Source organism: Scatophagus argus, chromosome 19, assembly GCF_020382885.2.
Source record: "Scatophagus argus isolate fScaArg1 chromosome 19, fScaArg1.pri, whole genome shotgun sequence".
Taxonomy (NCBI): Eukaryota; Metazoa; Chordata; class Actinopteri; family Scatophagidae; genus Scatophagus; species Scatophagus argus.
Window position 1 is genome coordinate 6,517,192 of NC_058511.1, and position 14,606 is coordinate 6,531,797.

The 14,606-nt window shown below is 40.3% G+C and overlaps 2 protein-coding genes across 3 annotated transcripts in view; one reads left to right on the top strand and one right to left on the bottom strand.

The window, feature by feature from the left end:
* The window catches only part of LOC124050158, a 101,253-nt gene that overhangs the window by 72,481 nt on the left and 14,166 nt on the right, over positions 1–14,606 (top strand). The window contains exons 3-4 of one of the 2 annotated variants that reach the window (XR_006841562.1): positions 1,286–1,487; positions 10,256–11,037. The gene's annotated coding sequence lies outside the window, so the exon portion shown is untranslated. Of the gene's footprint in view, positions 1–1,285; positions 1,488–10,255; positions 11,038–14,606 lie in introns of those variants that run through there. The other variant, XR_006841563.1, reaches the window with a different exon arrangement.
* On the bottom strand, positions 1,495–8,585 carry slc35f6 (solute carrier family 35 member F6). Its single transcript, XM_046372381.1, has 6 exons — positions 8,394–8,585; positions 6,381–6,453; positions 5,636–5,807; positions 4,567–4,782; positions 4,199–4,309; positions 1,495–3,570 (listed from the first exon to the last, which is right to left on the bottom strand). The coding sequence occupies exons 1-6, from the start codon at positions 8,468–8,470 to the stop codon at positions 3,086–3,088; spliced, it is 1,134 nt and encodes a 377-aa protein (XP_046228337.1). The 5' UTR covers positions 8,471–8,585; the 3' UTR covers positions 1,495–3,085.

Below are 14,606 nucleotides of genomic sequence, written 5' to 3' on the forward strand. Positions count from 1 at the left end.
CATCTATCCATCTCTCTCTCTGTCTCAGTATTTCACAGGCTTATTTTTGCTGGGTTTTCAACAGCAGATCGGTTTGTCTCGGGGGAAGACTGATCGTACTGGGACAAATTTGTCCAGAAAACAGCTACTGGAAATATTTTTCCATGCAGTCCCAGGAGCGTCCTCTGACCTGCTTTGACTTATTTAATCTTATTTTATTTTATTTTTTTATGGCAGAGCCTGTAAATCTTGGTCCAGCAGTCCAGCTGTGCTATAATAACTGTTCCTGCAAAAATCTGCAAAACTGGTTTGTCAAACTATCCCTAAAAGAAAAAATAAAAGCCAATATAGGTAGTATTTCTGTGAAGTTCTATCTGTGATATGCAGCCTAATCATGCAGTTATAGCTTCATTTTATAGCAGTTAGTTGTGTCCTATTGCTCTGAATTGCAATCTTCCAATAAAATGAAAAATAGTAGCCTACCATGAAGAACCTGCCTCACTTAAGTTTTCCTGCATGTCGTTTACAGGATAGCATATTTATATCCATAACATATATATTTACATTTCTGCTTTATGACCATCATGTTACTGCAGACAACTTAATGTGATGTCTTTTTCCCTTTACACACTCACAAGACAGCAGCCCACAACCAAAACCGTGACACAGTGTAAGGAACTGGACTCCATTTTGTAGCACAACGCTGCCCTCCAGTGGCCATGTTGTGTTTTACAGTGACACACTAAAAGCTGTCTGCTGTGTGTGTGTGGACCTGTAGTTGTGGGGACAAAAATATGTTTACACAGTCACACTGGGAGGACCTGCCTTACTGATAGGGACAAAATGCAAGTTCCCACAATGTAAATGGTTAAATTTTCGGGTGAAGGCTTGCTTTAAGGTTAGGCTGAGGTTAGGCTAAAGGGTTAGGATTAGGCAAGTTTATTGTTATGGTTAGGTGGTGGTTAAGCCTCCAGGAAATGATTGTCAGTCTGTGTGTGTGTGTTTATTTTGGACCGAAGCAAAGTAAAGTAAAGAAACCCAAAAAGAACCCATAATGGTTTGCATTAATGACTGAATTAAATACATACATTAGATACATATATGAGATTATGCTTTTTTTCATTACAATAATCTGAACATTGTAATAACTTGTCTGTAGCGAAGGATGGCACTGTCCGCGCAGGCCTATCATATAAAAAAATCAGTTCATAATTTGTTGCAGATTTAATCAATGTGCTTAGCTAACACGAATCAGCGCGTGTCTGCTCAATTAACACGTTCTCCTTCATCCTGCTCCTGTTCGCAGACGGTGGTCGTGTGTTCAGATCTCGGGGGACTCCTGGGTTTAACCTCTGACCTCCAGTAAAGCCTGAGAGCGGTCTTCAGGGAGGATGTTGGGTTGACTCAGGAAGTGAGGGCAGGTGTCAGCTGCTGGCGTTGGGACTGGTGACGCTGGACGCTTTGCTGACGGCTCGCTTCACTCAGCTGGTACTTTGTTGAACTTCAAAGTAAGACTTTTGACTTATTTTCATTACAATTTATTTAATTGATGTCATCAGAGGCAGTGTGGTTAAAAGCAAAAACTGTTATTTATGTCAGCATATATCATTACTGTCATTTCTCTCTTTTTTTGTTGTGAGATTCATCCAAACTGTATTTAAAAACAAACATCTTTCAGTCATAAACGGGTTAAAAAAGAAAAAAAGAATAAAAACAACTGATAACTGTTTTCAGTATCAATTAACCATCTTTTATTGATTAAAAGATGAATCTTTCAGTCATAAACTGGCAAAAAAAAAAAAAAATTACTATCACGAACTCTGAGAGCTTGTGATGACACCTTCAAATATTCAAATATCTGGTTTTGTGCAAAAACTCAAAAGAGTTTCAATTTAAAATGATAGAAAGCACAATTCTTCACATTTAAGAAGCTGGACACCAAAAGTTTTGTCATATTTGCCCAGGCTAACACTTCAATGACGACTAACCTATTAAACAAGTCATCGTTTCCTTTCTAAACACAGTGATGCACCTGTTTAATCATGCAGCAAAAACACACTTGAAGACTTTGTGGGTTGATTTAGAAGTGTATTGTTTTTAAAAAATCTCTCTTTGTCGTTACATTGCGTCACTTCCATTGACTGCAGTGTTCTTCAGTTTCAAGTTAAATCTTCATTGCACCATTCAACATGTGTGATTTGATGACAGTTCCCTTTTTTCTTAACTGCATGTCCACACCCTAAACTACTAAACCCGAGAAACAGGTCGTGCACATCAACAAATGCAAAAACACTTGGTGTGTGAGCTCTGACTTTTTTGACACACGTGTACAAAAAAATCCACGCAAACCAGAGAGAAAATATACAGATGTACACTGATTTTCTGCATGATCAACTAAAGTTGAAAATGCTGAACAACAACAATAACTCGACTGTGATACGGCATACAGTGCACGGACTGAAAACGCTTTGGCACAGTCAGAATCATTTCCAAAATAAAAGCCCATTTCTAGAATAAATCACGAGACATTGCATATTTGAACGAATATTAAAATCATTAACAGAAAGAACATGGCAACGATCCACTGATTCAAGAAAATCTGCATAAAATTCCGAAAAGTTGTAATACATAAACCTTCATCTTGTGCGCTTTCAGGTGTTCACGTGATTTAGCACTCAGAACTTAGCACAAAGTTCCTTTTTAAAAATACAAAACATATAAGAAAGACAGCAAATGTTGACACTGGCTATAAATTATTTTTGTTTTGTTTCAGAAGAAAAAAACTAAACAGTTCATTTCTACACTGAATAAACCCATGAAAAACATTTTGTAAAATGAAAGCTCCTTCAGACTTCCTTCTTTTCCAGTTGTTTCTTTGATGGAGTAGTTCAGAAATTTAGAGTCAGACTGAACTAGCATCTGCACGGTTGTAAATTTTCGTAAAATGTTGAACTATTCCTTTAACAGAGCTTGCACACTCCCATCGTCTGAGGTCAGTTAAAATCAGAGGCGTGAACTGAAAGAATATTTAAAAAGAGACAGCGTACATCGAAGGTGCAGTGTTACAGTCAGTGCAGCGCACTGGGACGTCGTTCATTAACAAGTTTTAGCTCTCGTCAACGTTCTGCACCCTGCCGTCACCCAGCAGTCTCTCTCTTTCTCCTGGGCTGTCCTCCTCTGTGTTCACCAACGAGGCACAGCACGGTATCCTGGCCAGCAGGGGGCGGTGCAGTCCATTGTAGAGCGCCGTGCCCACCAGGAGGACCAAGAAGCCCAACACCTGCAAGCCGTGAAAGTGCTCCCAACCCAGCGCCAGGCTCACCACCCAAATGACCAGCGTACGCAGGCTGTCCAGCACCATGCGGGTCGTGGCGCTGATCTCTTTAGTGACGCTAATCCCGGCGAAGTTGAAGAAGGCGATGCTGACGGTGTTTCCCAGCAGGGCCAACAGGATGAGAGGCTGGTGGCCGATCTGACAAAAGGCGTCCAGTGCGTCCTCCAAGACTTGTCGAGGGTTGTTGCTGAAGTCACCAACGTGGATGAAATACATCGGGATGAGGAGCAGTGACAGGACGACGAACCCGAAGAGACCTGGAAATAGAGAATGGAATTTAACCTCATCTAGAACAGTGATTCCACTGTGACCATATAAAATTAAAATCAAGTCTTTTTGCAACCCCTCAAGCACCTCATGTGTGCAGTTATTATTTATTATTATTTATGAGACAAAAGCAAAGATTAGAGAAAAGTCTGGGAAAAAAAGGAGCAAGAACTGCGGGTTCTTGAACACTGGCCTACAATTGAGAGCACTCACATAATACAAAACGCAGACAGTAGTTCATTAAAAAACAGGTTTCAAATAATAAAATGGCTAAACAACATAATTTACAAAGGTCAGACTAATTACGGATGTCCTGTGGCAAAATATCTTTGAAGAATTTTTTCAAAATGTGAAAATGATCAAATGTCCATCTGGACCATCTAGTAAATATGAAAAAGTGAAGCCTGCTCTCACACTGATAAGAACGAGCTGTTTGCTACCATCAAAACATTAAGTCGTGATGATAGCAAAAATTTACCTGACAAAATCAGCAGTTGCAGTTTGTGTTTCTGGCCACCTGGCGAAGGTAACCCCAACATTCACCTGCACAATTTTAGCTCAAAATTTTCCTTTTCTCCTGTTGCTGCAGGAGTTACATGTAACCGCATACAAACAAACCTTCAGTGCCAACAGCCCGGAGAGGATGGACATCATGTTTGTAGACAAACTTTTCCTCCAGGACCATTTGGACTGAAACAATGACCTGAGCCATGATGATCAGAAGGTCTCCTACAGGACAGAAAAGGTTAGAAGTGTTTCATTTTATACTTTAATGAAGCAGTAGTAGTCCATGTTGGTTGCAGTCAATGATACAGGTTTGATAGACAGGTATAGAAGTTTCCTCCTCCACCGTATCATAAGTAAACGTTTAACCAAATAAGGCCTACACTTAGTTTTATCACTCGTACTTGCTGTTATCCTGCAAACCCATGGAGTGAATGCAGGGTATAGGAAATAAAGAACATAATAACCAAAATCCACCTTACCCGTGATGACGTCGCTGAGTTTGTGTGTGTCGTCGTGGCGGTCGCTGAAGAAGTCGGCAAGGCCAACGATCACCAGGCCCAGGATGGTGGTCAGGATACCAAACCACTGACTTGGTAACAGGCGCCTCCCCAGGAACGCCACCGAGAGCAGACCAGTGAAGATGATGACGGCTCCACGAAGCATCTGAAAGCTGGAGGCGCTGGTCATGTTGAGAGCTAGAAACAAAAAAAAGTTTTTTAAAAAAAGAGTCCATTCTATTGCTCATATATCATCTAAACATTTTACATCTGCAGCATACCAAGACATTTTAGACAATGCTATGCTTCCAACTTTGTGGCAACAGTTTGTTGAAGGCCCTTTTCTATTCCAGCATGACTGTGCCCCAGTGCACAAAGCAAAGCTCCATAAAGACATGGTTGGATGAGTTTGTTGTGGAAGAACTTGACTGGCCCACACAGAGTCCTGACCTCAACCCCATCCAACACCTTTGGGATGAACTGGAGCAGAGACTGTGAGCCAGACCTTTTGGTCCAAACATCAGTGTCTGATCTCAGAAATGCTCTGCTGCATGAATGGGCACAAATTCCCATAGAAACACTCCAACATGTTGTGGAAAGCCTTCACAGAGGAGTGGAAGCTGTTACGGCTGCAAAGCCGTATTTGGAATGCAATGTCATTAAAGTCCCTGCTGGTGTAAGGGACTGGTGTCCCAATATTTTTGACTATACAGTATAGACGCTTCCTTTTCCACGACGCATAAGCAACCAAATCATTCTGCCAGACGAAGCTGAAAGGCAGTGGCTGCAGAACAGAAAAACAACATTATCTTTCACTTTACTATCTCTTTTCCTGACGAAAGGATTCTTTAAACAGAAGATAATCTATTTTGTTTGGCTTCTCCAGTGGGACTAAAGTCATTACGACTGACCTTTGAAGGGCAGAATAGATCATAGCTTTCAAAATCTTACATCTCTCATAAACACCGCAAAAACAACTTGCTTGCAAGCAATACGTTCTACCTGCCTAGTTTTCTGAACATTTAGGAGATAAAGACTGAAGTTCACTTACCAACATACATGATGGAGGTGGCCATCATGTCGCACATGGCGGGCGGGAAGAAGAGGAGAGGGTTGAAGCTCTGGCCCGGGTTCATCTTTGGCTCTGGGCTACGTCTGTCATGGCAAAGCAAGATGTAGAAGACTGCAAGACAGCTTAGCTCACCCAGAAACATGCCCACTGCCTGGACCAGTGAAGAGGCAGAAACACAGAAAGGGACAGATGGACAGGGGGACAAGAGACTGTAATTTACTTTTTTGACTAAACAGCAGATGAGATTTCAGAATAAGTCCCTGCAGAAGCGTCGTCTCAGTTTTCAACAGCATCCTGACAAGCGGCACTCATTTATAATAATATGTCGAGGTTATTTAAAGTGCAAAGACCTCATGTGCATATCTATGGCCTGTGGTTAAAAAGTTACTTTGAGAAACATAAATAAACATACATAAAGGTTTTTTTCATAAAACCAGATTTTTCCATTTAATAAAAGAGGCCAAACAACACGCAAAAGTTCAGTGTTGTGCAATCACAAGAAGCTGCGTCAGAACTTTGCCTCAATAAAAACTGCAGAGTTCAGATTTATCTCCGGAGCACTCAGAGGAAAAACTAAGTAAAGATGATGACAAAGTCAGTTTTCAGCACCTGACAGTATTTGACTCACTGTGCCACAGACATATTTCGATCAATACCAAGAAAGAATTGAGTTTCAGTACCTCAAATTCTACACAATACTGTTATTAGCAGTTTATTACTGTACCTGGACAAACGGGTGAGAGAATGTATGTTCAGGGACATCATGGCAGCCCTTTGCTGTGAACACGTCAGCCCATCTGTTAGAGAAGAGGACGTTATGGCCAATTAATTATGAATATTTTACACACACACAAAAATACCTTGAGAAAACACAAATGAGAAAGAGGTTTCAGTTTAGTCAGCTCATCAGTCTGCGGTTGTTTTGATTGCCCAGTCATTACTTTAGTAATTCAAAAAGACTGTCAAACCTTTACTGGTCTCAGCCTCTCCAATGCGATTACTGTCTGCCTTCCTTGATATGTAACAGTAATGTGAACATGTTTTGGTGTTGGACTGCTGGTCAGACAAAACTGATAATCTGAATGCACCGCTTTGACCTGTCTGGAAGTACAACAGACACCATCTTCTGACATTTTATTAACAACACAAACAACCAATTTATTGAGAATGAAATCATGAGGTTTATTGATAATGAAAACAATTGTAAGCTGCAATTATTAGTTTGCGGGTATGGAAGTGAATTGTGTTGTGCACCAGGCCTCTCTCTCATTGTGGATTCGTCATTCACTGCGCTCTCTCACGTTACAACTGTACAGTCATATGACTTGACGAAGCTTCTCGTCAAGTTAATGAATATAAGTGAGTGCGACCCACTGAGTTTTATGGACATTAGGAGCATGACCAGCATGTGAGCTTCCTGTCTGCATTGGAAAATGCAAGACAAGGAAATGTGGTCCTTAAAGGTGATGACAAAGCACTTCCTTCAAACGCAGCAACGTCTGAAATCACGAACATGAGACACAAACTAAAACCGGCCCAGCCTGTTGACTGAACCAAGCCTATTCTGCTCACTTGTGGTCACAGAGTTTTAGATATTAAATGGTGCCAGTCTGCCTGTGAAAGGAAAGAGGGAACTTTCACCGAAACTATCAACCTACTTGCGGTACCTTATCTCAGCTGTACAGCTTTAAAGCCAGTGATGCAGAGCTGATGTGAAACCCTACCTGTCTGTCGCTTTATTCTTCTCTGAGCAATATGACACAGCTGGTTTTATGACAAAACCCACAAAAAAGTACAGAAGTGTGTGTCAGATAGCAGAAAGCTGACGTCACAGTTTATTGGAGAAGTAAAAATAGCTGAATTTCAGAAACCTCTTCCTCATGTGACAACAATAGAATCGCACTTAAATATATTTGTACTCAATCAATACAGCTCCAGCTTCTTAAATGTCAGTTTTATATAAATGCAAATTGAAAATCCTTTGATTTTGGACTGTTGTTCAGTCAAAATAGGCAAATTAATTAATCACAAAGGCATTTTTCACTGTTTACAGGTGTTTTTGAGTCAGGAGGGATAATCAATAGACTGGAAAAAGAATCTGCAGGTTAACTGATAAACAAAACAGCTGTTAGTTGCTGCCATGAAATATCGGAGGGGCCTTTTCAGGACTGAAATAAATTCAATCAATTTTCTCAAATGAGTGTAGAGCCACGATTACACAGTTTATTGTGGATGACTATAATATGGTACGTTAGATAAACGTGTTTGTCAAGAGTCTTTCCCAACAAAAGTTGCTTCCTGGAAGCAGTCTTATCAGCTTTGTCAATAACATTGAAATGCATGTCCTTATATACAAATTACCTTCCTGACAAACAGAAAGAAACGACCCGCTCATCACATTTACGGCTTGATAAGGTTTAAATTAGCGGCTCGTAAAGCTAACAAGCTAACGAGCCATTAGCTTGTTATTTAGCTAGCTAACGTTATCGGATGGTAGCTACAACAGCTGTAACTACAACTGGGTTCATTACATGCTAATAATTTGAAATTAAAACGTAATAAGAGACTCAGTTCGAAACATTGGCCAACAAACACTGCAGGTAATTTACCTTTTTTATTTAAACATTTTTCGGTGAACACATTGTTCAAATTCTGTTTGAGCACACAGCAATTCTCCTACAATGACACAACTATCAGCACCTGGCACCAATACAAAAACATAATCAAATCCACTCACTTTGCTGATAATGTGTTGATAGAGCCAGTTGTTAGCATAAGTCCCGCAAGAAAGAGCTGGTACTTCGTCCAAGCCATGCTGGACGTGTGAACGGGACAAACACAGCAGAAACAGACGACCACCAAGTTCTGTTTTGTTCACACAGAACCCTGGTTGTTATTCACACACTCTCCTCTGCCCATAAACGCCACATGACAGCTCACAGTCAGCTGACCGCTGCGCAAATTTCACGCTGCCTTAAAGTTTTGTCGGACACAACACCATCAGTCAAGCCAAAGGAGGGTGTGAGTGAAATAGATATAGCAAGTAAGTGAAATAGAGACACCGCTGGTTTATTATTCAAAATATACAGTATATCTTATAATTTATATTTTTTTTATTGGGAAATTGTACAGAAAAAAAGTACATAAAAATAAAGGGGACAACATTCTCCTAAGGTGTCAACACTATGAACAACTTGTCTTTTTAACTTTGTCGTGTTAACTGATACATTTTTTCCTCCATTTGCTTTTCTGTTGCGCTGACCTGTACTTCCTGGCTATGTGTGAAATATACAATGCCTAATACGTTTATGGAAATAAGAAAAGTCCAACAAAAACAGTCCAGACTGTTGGTTTATTTAATATTTAATTTGTATCTGTAAGTTCAGCAGCATTTATAAGTAGCCCTAGATATTAAAAAAATTAAGAAACAGTTTTTAACTGAGATACAAAGAAATCGGAACATGCAGCCAAAATTACCAACACCACAGAACCCATCCATGTTGCAATGAAAATGCTATTTAATACTTTATTCCTAGTTCGCTGAATTAAACGCTTTATTTAGGTCAGCAGATAAATAAAACACGAGTCAAAGAAGGGTACGTAAAGGCAGCATGGCATGCATCATGAACGAACAGCAGGGGGCGTCCCAGACCAGAGAGACCCCATTGGATTTGAAAGTGGGACCGCAGTAAATTTCCCCCTCTGTGGCCTCACTTTGCTTAAAATAAGAACACGCACTCCACTTTCCATAAGGATGCTGCCCCTCAGCACTTATGAGGCTTTTCAAAACCTACAAATGAGAAGTGAAAGAAAAGTCAAATAGCAAGTTAAATTAGCAAAATGCATTACAGGTTAATTCACGTGAGCCATACGGACAAATGCATGAGACAAATGCTTCCTTAACAACGTTCAAAAATATAGATTTTTATTTGCTTAAGAAACATGTGCTGCTTTTCTTGTTTCACTGGTGCTACTGCAGCTCTAAAAGCAGTTCCTGGTCAATTCCCAAACTGTTGAGGGAGATCAAGGAGTCAGTGACTCTTCATGAAGTGTCTCATCTCTCGTGCAGACTGCAGGAAAACCTCCACTTAACATTTAGCCATCACAACTTAGTTCAGGCGCTGTGATGAATGCAAAAGAACTGGGACTGTCTTGTGACTGCAGTATTTTCTTTTTTTTATTTATTGTGTTGTTATCGGAATGAAGATTAATTTCACTGGGGGGGGGGGGGGGGGCAGGTGTGAAACATACACACGCAAAACAAACAAGTTTATATCAGTAGTAGACTGCAAAATCATTACATCATAATATTAAATCCAAAGAGTTGCAGATTAGACTACTACTACGTAAGTCAGGGTCAAGGATAAACAACCTGTAATCAGTATTAATCAGTATCAATATCTGTGTTACTGGTGTTACCTGGCATCAGATCAAAACTATATTCTGAGGTATTTTCCATCCACACCTGCCATAGCGTATACAAGATCAGGACCAGCTACATGCTACATTAACTATTAGCGTTAGGCATGTACTGCGTAACATATTTGCTAAAAAAAACAGCTGTATTGAACCTGTTCTTGTTTAAATGTCCCCTTCAAGAGTCACAACATCTGTGGCGGCCATGAAAAATGCATGAGTGCCCAGGAGCATTATCGTTTCACGCCGAATGGCCTGGAAACATTTGACTGACAGCCAGTCTCCAGTGGTGTGAGGCTGGACCCCGGTGGGGCAGACAGGGGAGCACTTCACGTACACGCAGCTCATCTGAGGCCGCTGAAATGTCAAATGTTCAGCTTGTTAAGCAGCCTCATGGCCACCTTTCTGCACTGCAGCAGCAGCAGCAGCAGCCCCGCAGTCCAAGCTGACCACAGAATTATTCACAGTCACCTCTCAGCTGCGCTCACCTGTGCGTACTGTGCGCACATATCACCGTGACTCTGTGCGGTTATGCAACATGTTCATCTGCAGCACGCGGAGCGAAACACGGCGCTGTTCAGATCAAAGATCACCTGCTGATGAATACAATCAGTGATGGAATCCACTGGGGGGCTTTGAATCTCTGTTGTATTCTGATCATCTTTAATCACTTGTCACAGATTTGTAGTCTCCAATATTTAGATCCTCTTATTTGACCAAGAAGGTTATGCGCTCTCTATCACACAGCTATTTTTTATTCTTCCAATCCAATAACACTTAACGATAGATAGTAAAGTTCTGAGTGAAGGGTTGCGCAGCATTTATAAATAGTTTATAAAGGTGCATTAGATGGTTTATGAGACATTATAATGTCGGTGTCAGCAGCTGTAAAGACTTGCACGTTAATGTATCTATCAGCAGATTACGTTTTATCACATGTGGAAAACCATTTTGCACGTAAAAATATCACACATACACAGTCCTGCGTTGTCGTAATGGGGTATAATGTATGCATATAATGGGAGTCTGGTAACTGATATATTAGTGAACACTTCAGATGTTCTCACATTTGCTCACAGCTGCGTAGAGTCTCATAAACCATTTAATAAAAAGTTTTAATGCTTTTAATGGGGAAGAGTTTTAAAGTTTATTAAGAGATTATAAATCATTTACTAATACGAAATAGGAGGAAGTTACAACAAAGTGTTTCCACTTGCAATTCAATGCAGTATATAATAACCTGAATGACTGACGGCATCACGTATCCTAATAGTTAAACTGTATTGTAATAAGATGGCAGCAATCCTGCTACATTTTAGATGATCAAGCCTCGTTGTTGGGGCACCACAAATGATTTCTAAAGATAAGTTTAAACACTCCATACCAAGGATTATTGTTTCTATTGCAATCCTGACATTGTTTTAGCCATCGTTTTGTTAAATACCATAAGACCTCTGGAACTGATTGCTCTCCCAAACCTTCACACTGACTGCACCAAGTCTATCAATATGAAGCTGTATAGTGACACACTGAAGCAGCAGGTCCCCGAGTGGTTTGTTAGGACTGAACGCACTCAGACATCAATAGTTAACAGGCCCTTTCAAAATCACCTGTCACAACTGTGTCAGGTCAGACGTGTTACAGCACATGGCGGGGTCTGACCTCGAGCAGTGCTATGGAGGTGCCTTATGCAAGAGGACACACATGCATGTTGATGACTTCATGCAATGCTGGCTTTTACCTCATCCACTCTGTTGCTAAGCTACCGTACATTTTGTCAGACATGTTAGATTACGTTTAGCCTAGCCTCTGTAATCGATGTGATTATTTTCTGCTTTACATTTACTTTGTGGTCTATTGTTTTCTCTCAACTTAAATATGAACACCTCCGTAGTCGCACTGCTCAAAGTGTTTACTGTCGTGAATAATTAAATAATAAAACGTTTCATTTTTGTGGTTACTTACTTACTTACAGTTCAGTTTGAAAACACAAAAATTAGAGCACCGTGCAGATTAAATGCAGGTTTTTGGTTGATGATAGTTTCAAGGCACAGCTAAGTTTTATGATTGTTTTTGTTTTTTCAGCCATATTGGTCACATTATTCTCAACTCTTTTTCTCTCTGCATGTTTGCTTTGAATGCTGCTACTCTCCAAAGGCACTAAAACAAATTAAGATTTACATTCAAGCCTCTACATTAAATTGGTGTGATTCTTATGTGGTTATGTAATGTAATTATTTACTTTACCCCTCTGCATGAGATTACCTGGAGGTCACTGGAGAACTGGAGCCATATTGATTTTGTGCCTATAAATTAATTAACCACTAGGATCAGGGGGATTGGTGGTTGTGTAATTTTATCCAATAGGAGCAATACACTTAAGTCTCAGGAAACAAGGAGATAAAATGAAGGAGAAAAAAAGCGTTTTATTGGTTGCATTATTTATTTATTTTACATTTTAGCCCTAAACATGACTTAATCGATCATTTTGATTCTACAGGTCTTGTGTAACTCCAAAGCATTTGGCAATTAGTACACTAACTGCTAACAGAAATGTCAAAGTGAAGCAAATGTTGTGTATTGATATTTTCTCAGCACGTGCTGTTATTTTAGAAAAGCCAACTGCTCTCTGATTTCAGATTGGCTGTATTGTTGAAGGAGCCTGATGGTGGATTCATGTATTGATCCAGAGGGCATTTTGTCTAATGGATCAGTAGCGATGACACTCATCATCCCGTAAACATTAAAAAAACAGCATTGATGGAAAAACCTACAATTCACTCTGCTCATATGGAAGAATATTCTCTGTTTTTCCATTTATTTTTGGCCACTCATTTCAGCTTCTCTGCACACGGTTTAGTTTTCAGCCACTCTCAACTGCAGCATGCGGTGCTAATTTTACAACCGACTCATGTCCTTATCACACCTTTGTTTTTGAGCTGGCTGATTATTTTCCTCCTTGACATGAATATATGACTATATTTCTTAAATCAACAATTATTTCTGTTTTTTAACTTGACCTCATGTCCGCTGGTTGGAAGTATAGCAGGCCGATTGTTCAGATTGTTAGTTATGTGATTTGTGCCATCTTGCAGATGTTTATAGCCGTCCTGTGCAGTGTGGCCTGAACTTGGAAAAATATTAGGCTACTTTTACTGGCACCATTACTGGCATTGTTTATATGTCGTTTTACTGGACTAAAAGTCATTGCATGAGCTGTAAATACCATAATAAAATAAACAGCAGCTGTGAGGGAACTCCGCAGCCACACAGCAAGACTTCCGGGCAGAGCTGTTCCTTTAAATATCATTCTTTTTTCATTTTTGGACATCCTATGTGTGAGTGAAAGATTAAAATGAGACAGGAAGTTTCAAATGTGCGTGACTGGGAGGTTATTCTCCATTATTCCTTTTGAGATCAGGGCTTGCAGAAACACCGGCGAGGTCAGGAGCCCGAGTCCATATTAGGCAACAACAACACAAGGACTGCTTATCTTTGTGTGACGGTGAGGAGAGTAAAGCAGAGCAGAGAAAGACATCACTGCAATTTGCTGGACTATAAATCTCTCACAGCAGAGATTTGTCAGCTTTCAGAAACCCCAAAAGCTAATTTAATTTATACTCACAGCAAACTCTGAACTGCTACTTGTCTGTTCAGTGCGAAATATAAAATGTTAATATCAAAAGAAAATAACTGCAGGATGGGCATAACAGCCAGTCTCAAATTAACCATAACAGGATGGTTGAGTCATAAAATCCTGTTTAATTGCATGTTTGTTTGTTTTTGAGACTGTAACATTTTACCTCATGCAGCAAGTTTACTGTTGCCATTGCAGAAAAAGCTTTGACATGTTTTGCGTTTTAAAATATCAGAAAATGTCTGACGCAGACACGCCTGACCCGTGAGCCCCTGTCTTCCTGTCCGGTCGCCTCCTCTCTATCTGTTATCTACTGTATCAGCAGCACAGCAGGACTGTTGTCGTGATTATGTGTCAGCCGCTGAGGGCTGTCATCACTTACGCAATCGCTCTCCAGTGGTGCTCAGTGCGCTAGTAGCAGGAACTGGTGCTCTCTAAAGTCCCTGCGTGGTCTGAAGAGGCCATCAGACACACAAAGCTGAAGAGAAACTGTGAAATAGCTCGTCTCCTTCGAGAGATTTCGGTATGAGAGGATTGAAATGTGAAGTATTCTTGACAGAGGAATAAAGGCCACCTGAGGATTGTGCTTCCTTTGTTTGTTACTCACATGCAGCCCACTCAGTGTTAATGTTGAGAGCTCAAACGTGCGGTATTCAGTTGGTCCCACAAGCTCTCAGATCTCAGCTATGCAACAACTAAGGTCACTTGGTTAACGTGTATGCAGTGTAGCACATAAATCCAAATTCTCCAAAGCATAAAACGCTGGATTGTAGAAGATGTTTCACTTCTCAGCTTTTTAAATCAGGGTTGACTCTGACCGATTTTGATCAAGTTTAAAAGCGTCCGAGGAGGGGCAAGTATGCAGAACTATAAAAAAAATAAAACAGAAACGTGGGA

Coding starts and splice junctions, on each gene's coding strand:
- slc35f6 (XM_046372381.1), bottom strand. CDS start 8,470: ATGGCTTGGACGAAGTACCAGCTCTTTCTTGCGGGACTTATGCTAACA. Junction 6,454..8,393: donor ATCAACACATTATCAGCAAA/GTGAGTGGATTT, acceptor CTTCTCTAACAG/ATGGGCTGACGTGTTCACAG. Junction 4,310..4,566: donor ACTCAGCGACGTCATCACGG/GTAAGGTGGATT, acceptor TCTGTCCTGTAG/GAGACCTTCTGATCATCATG.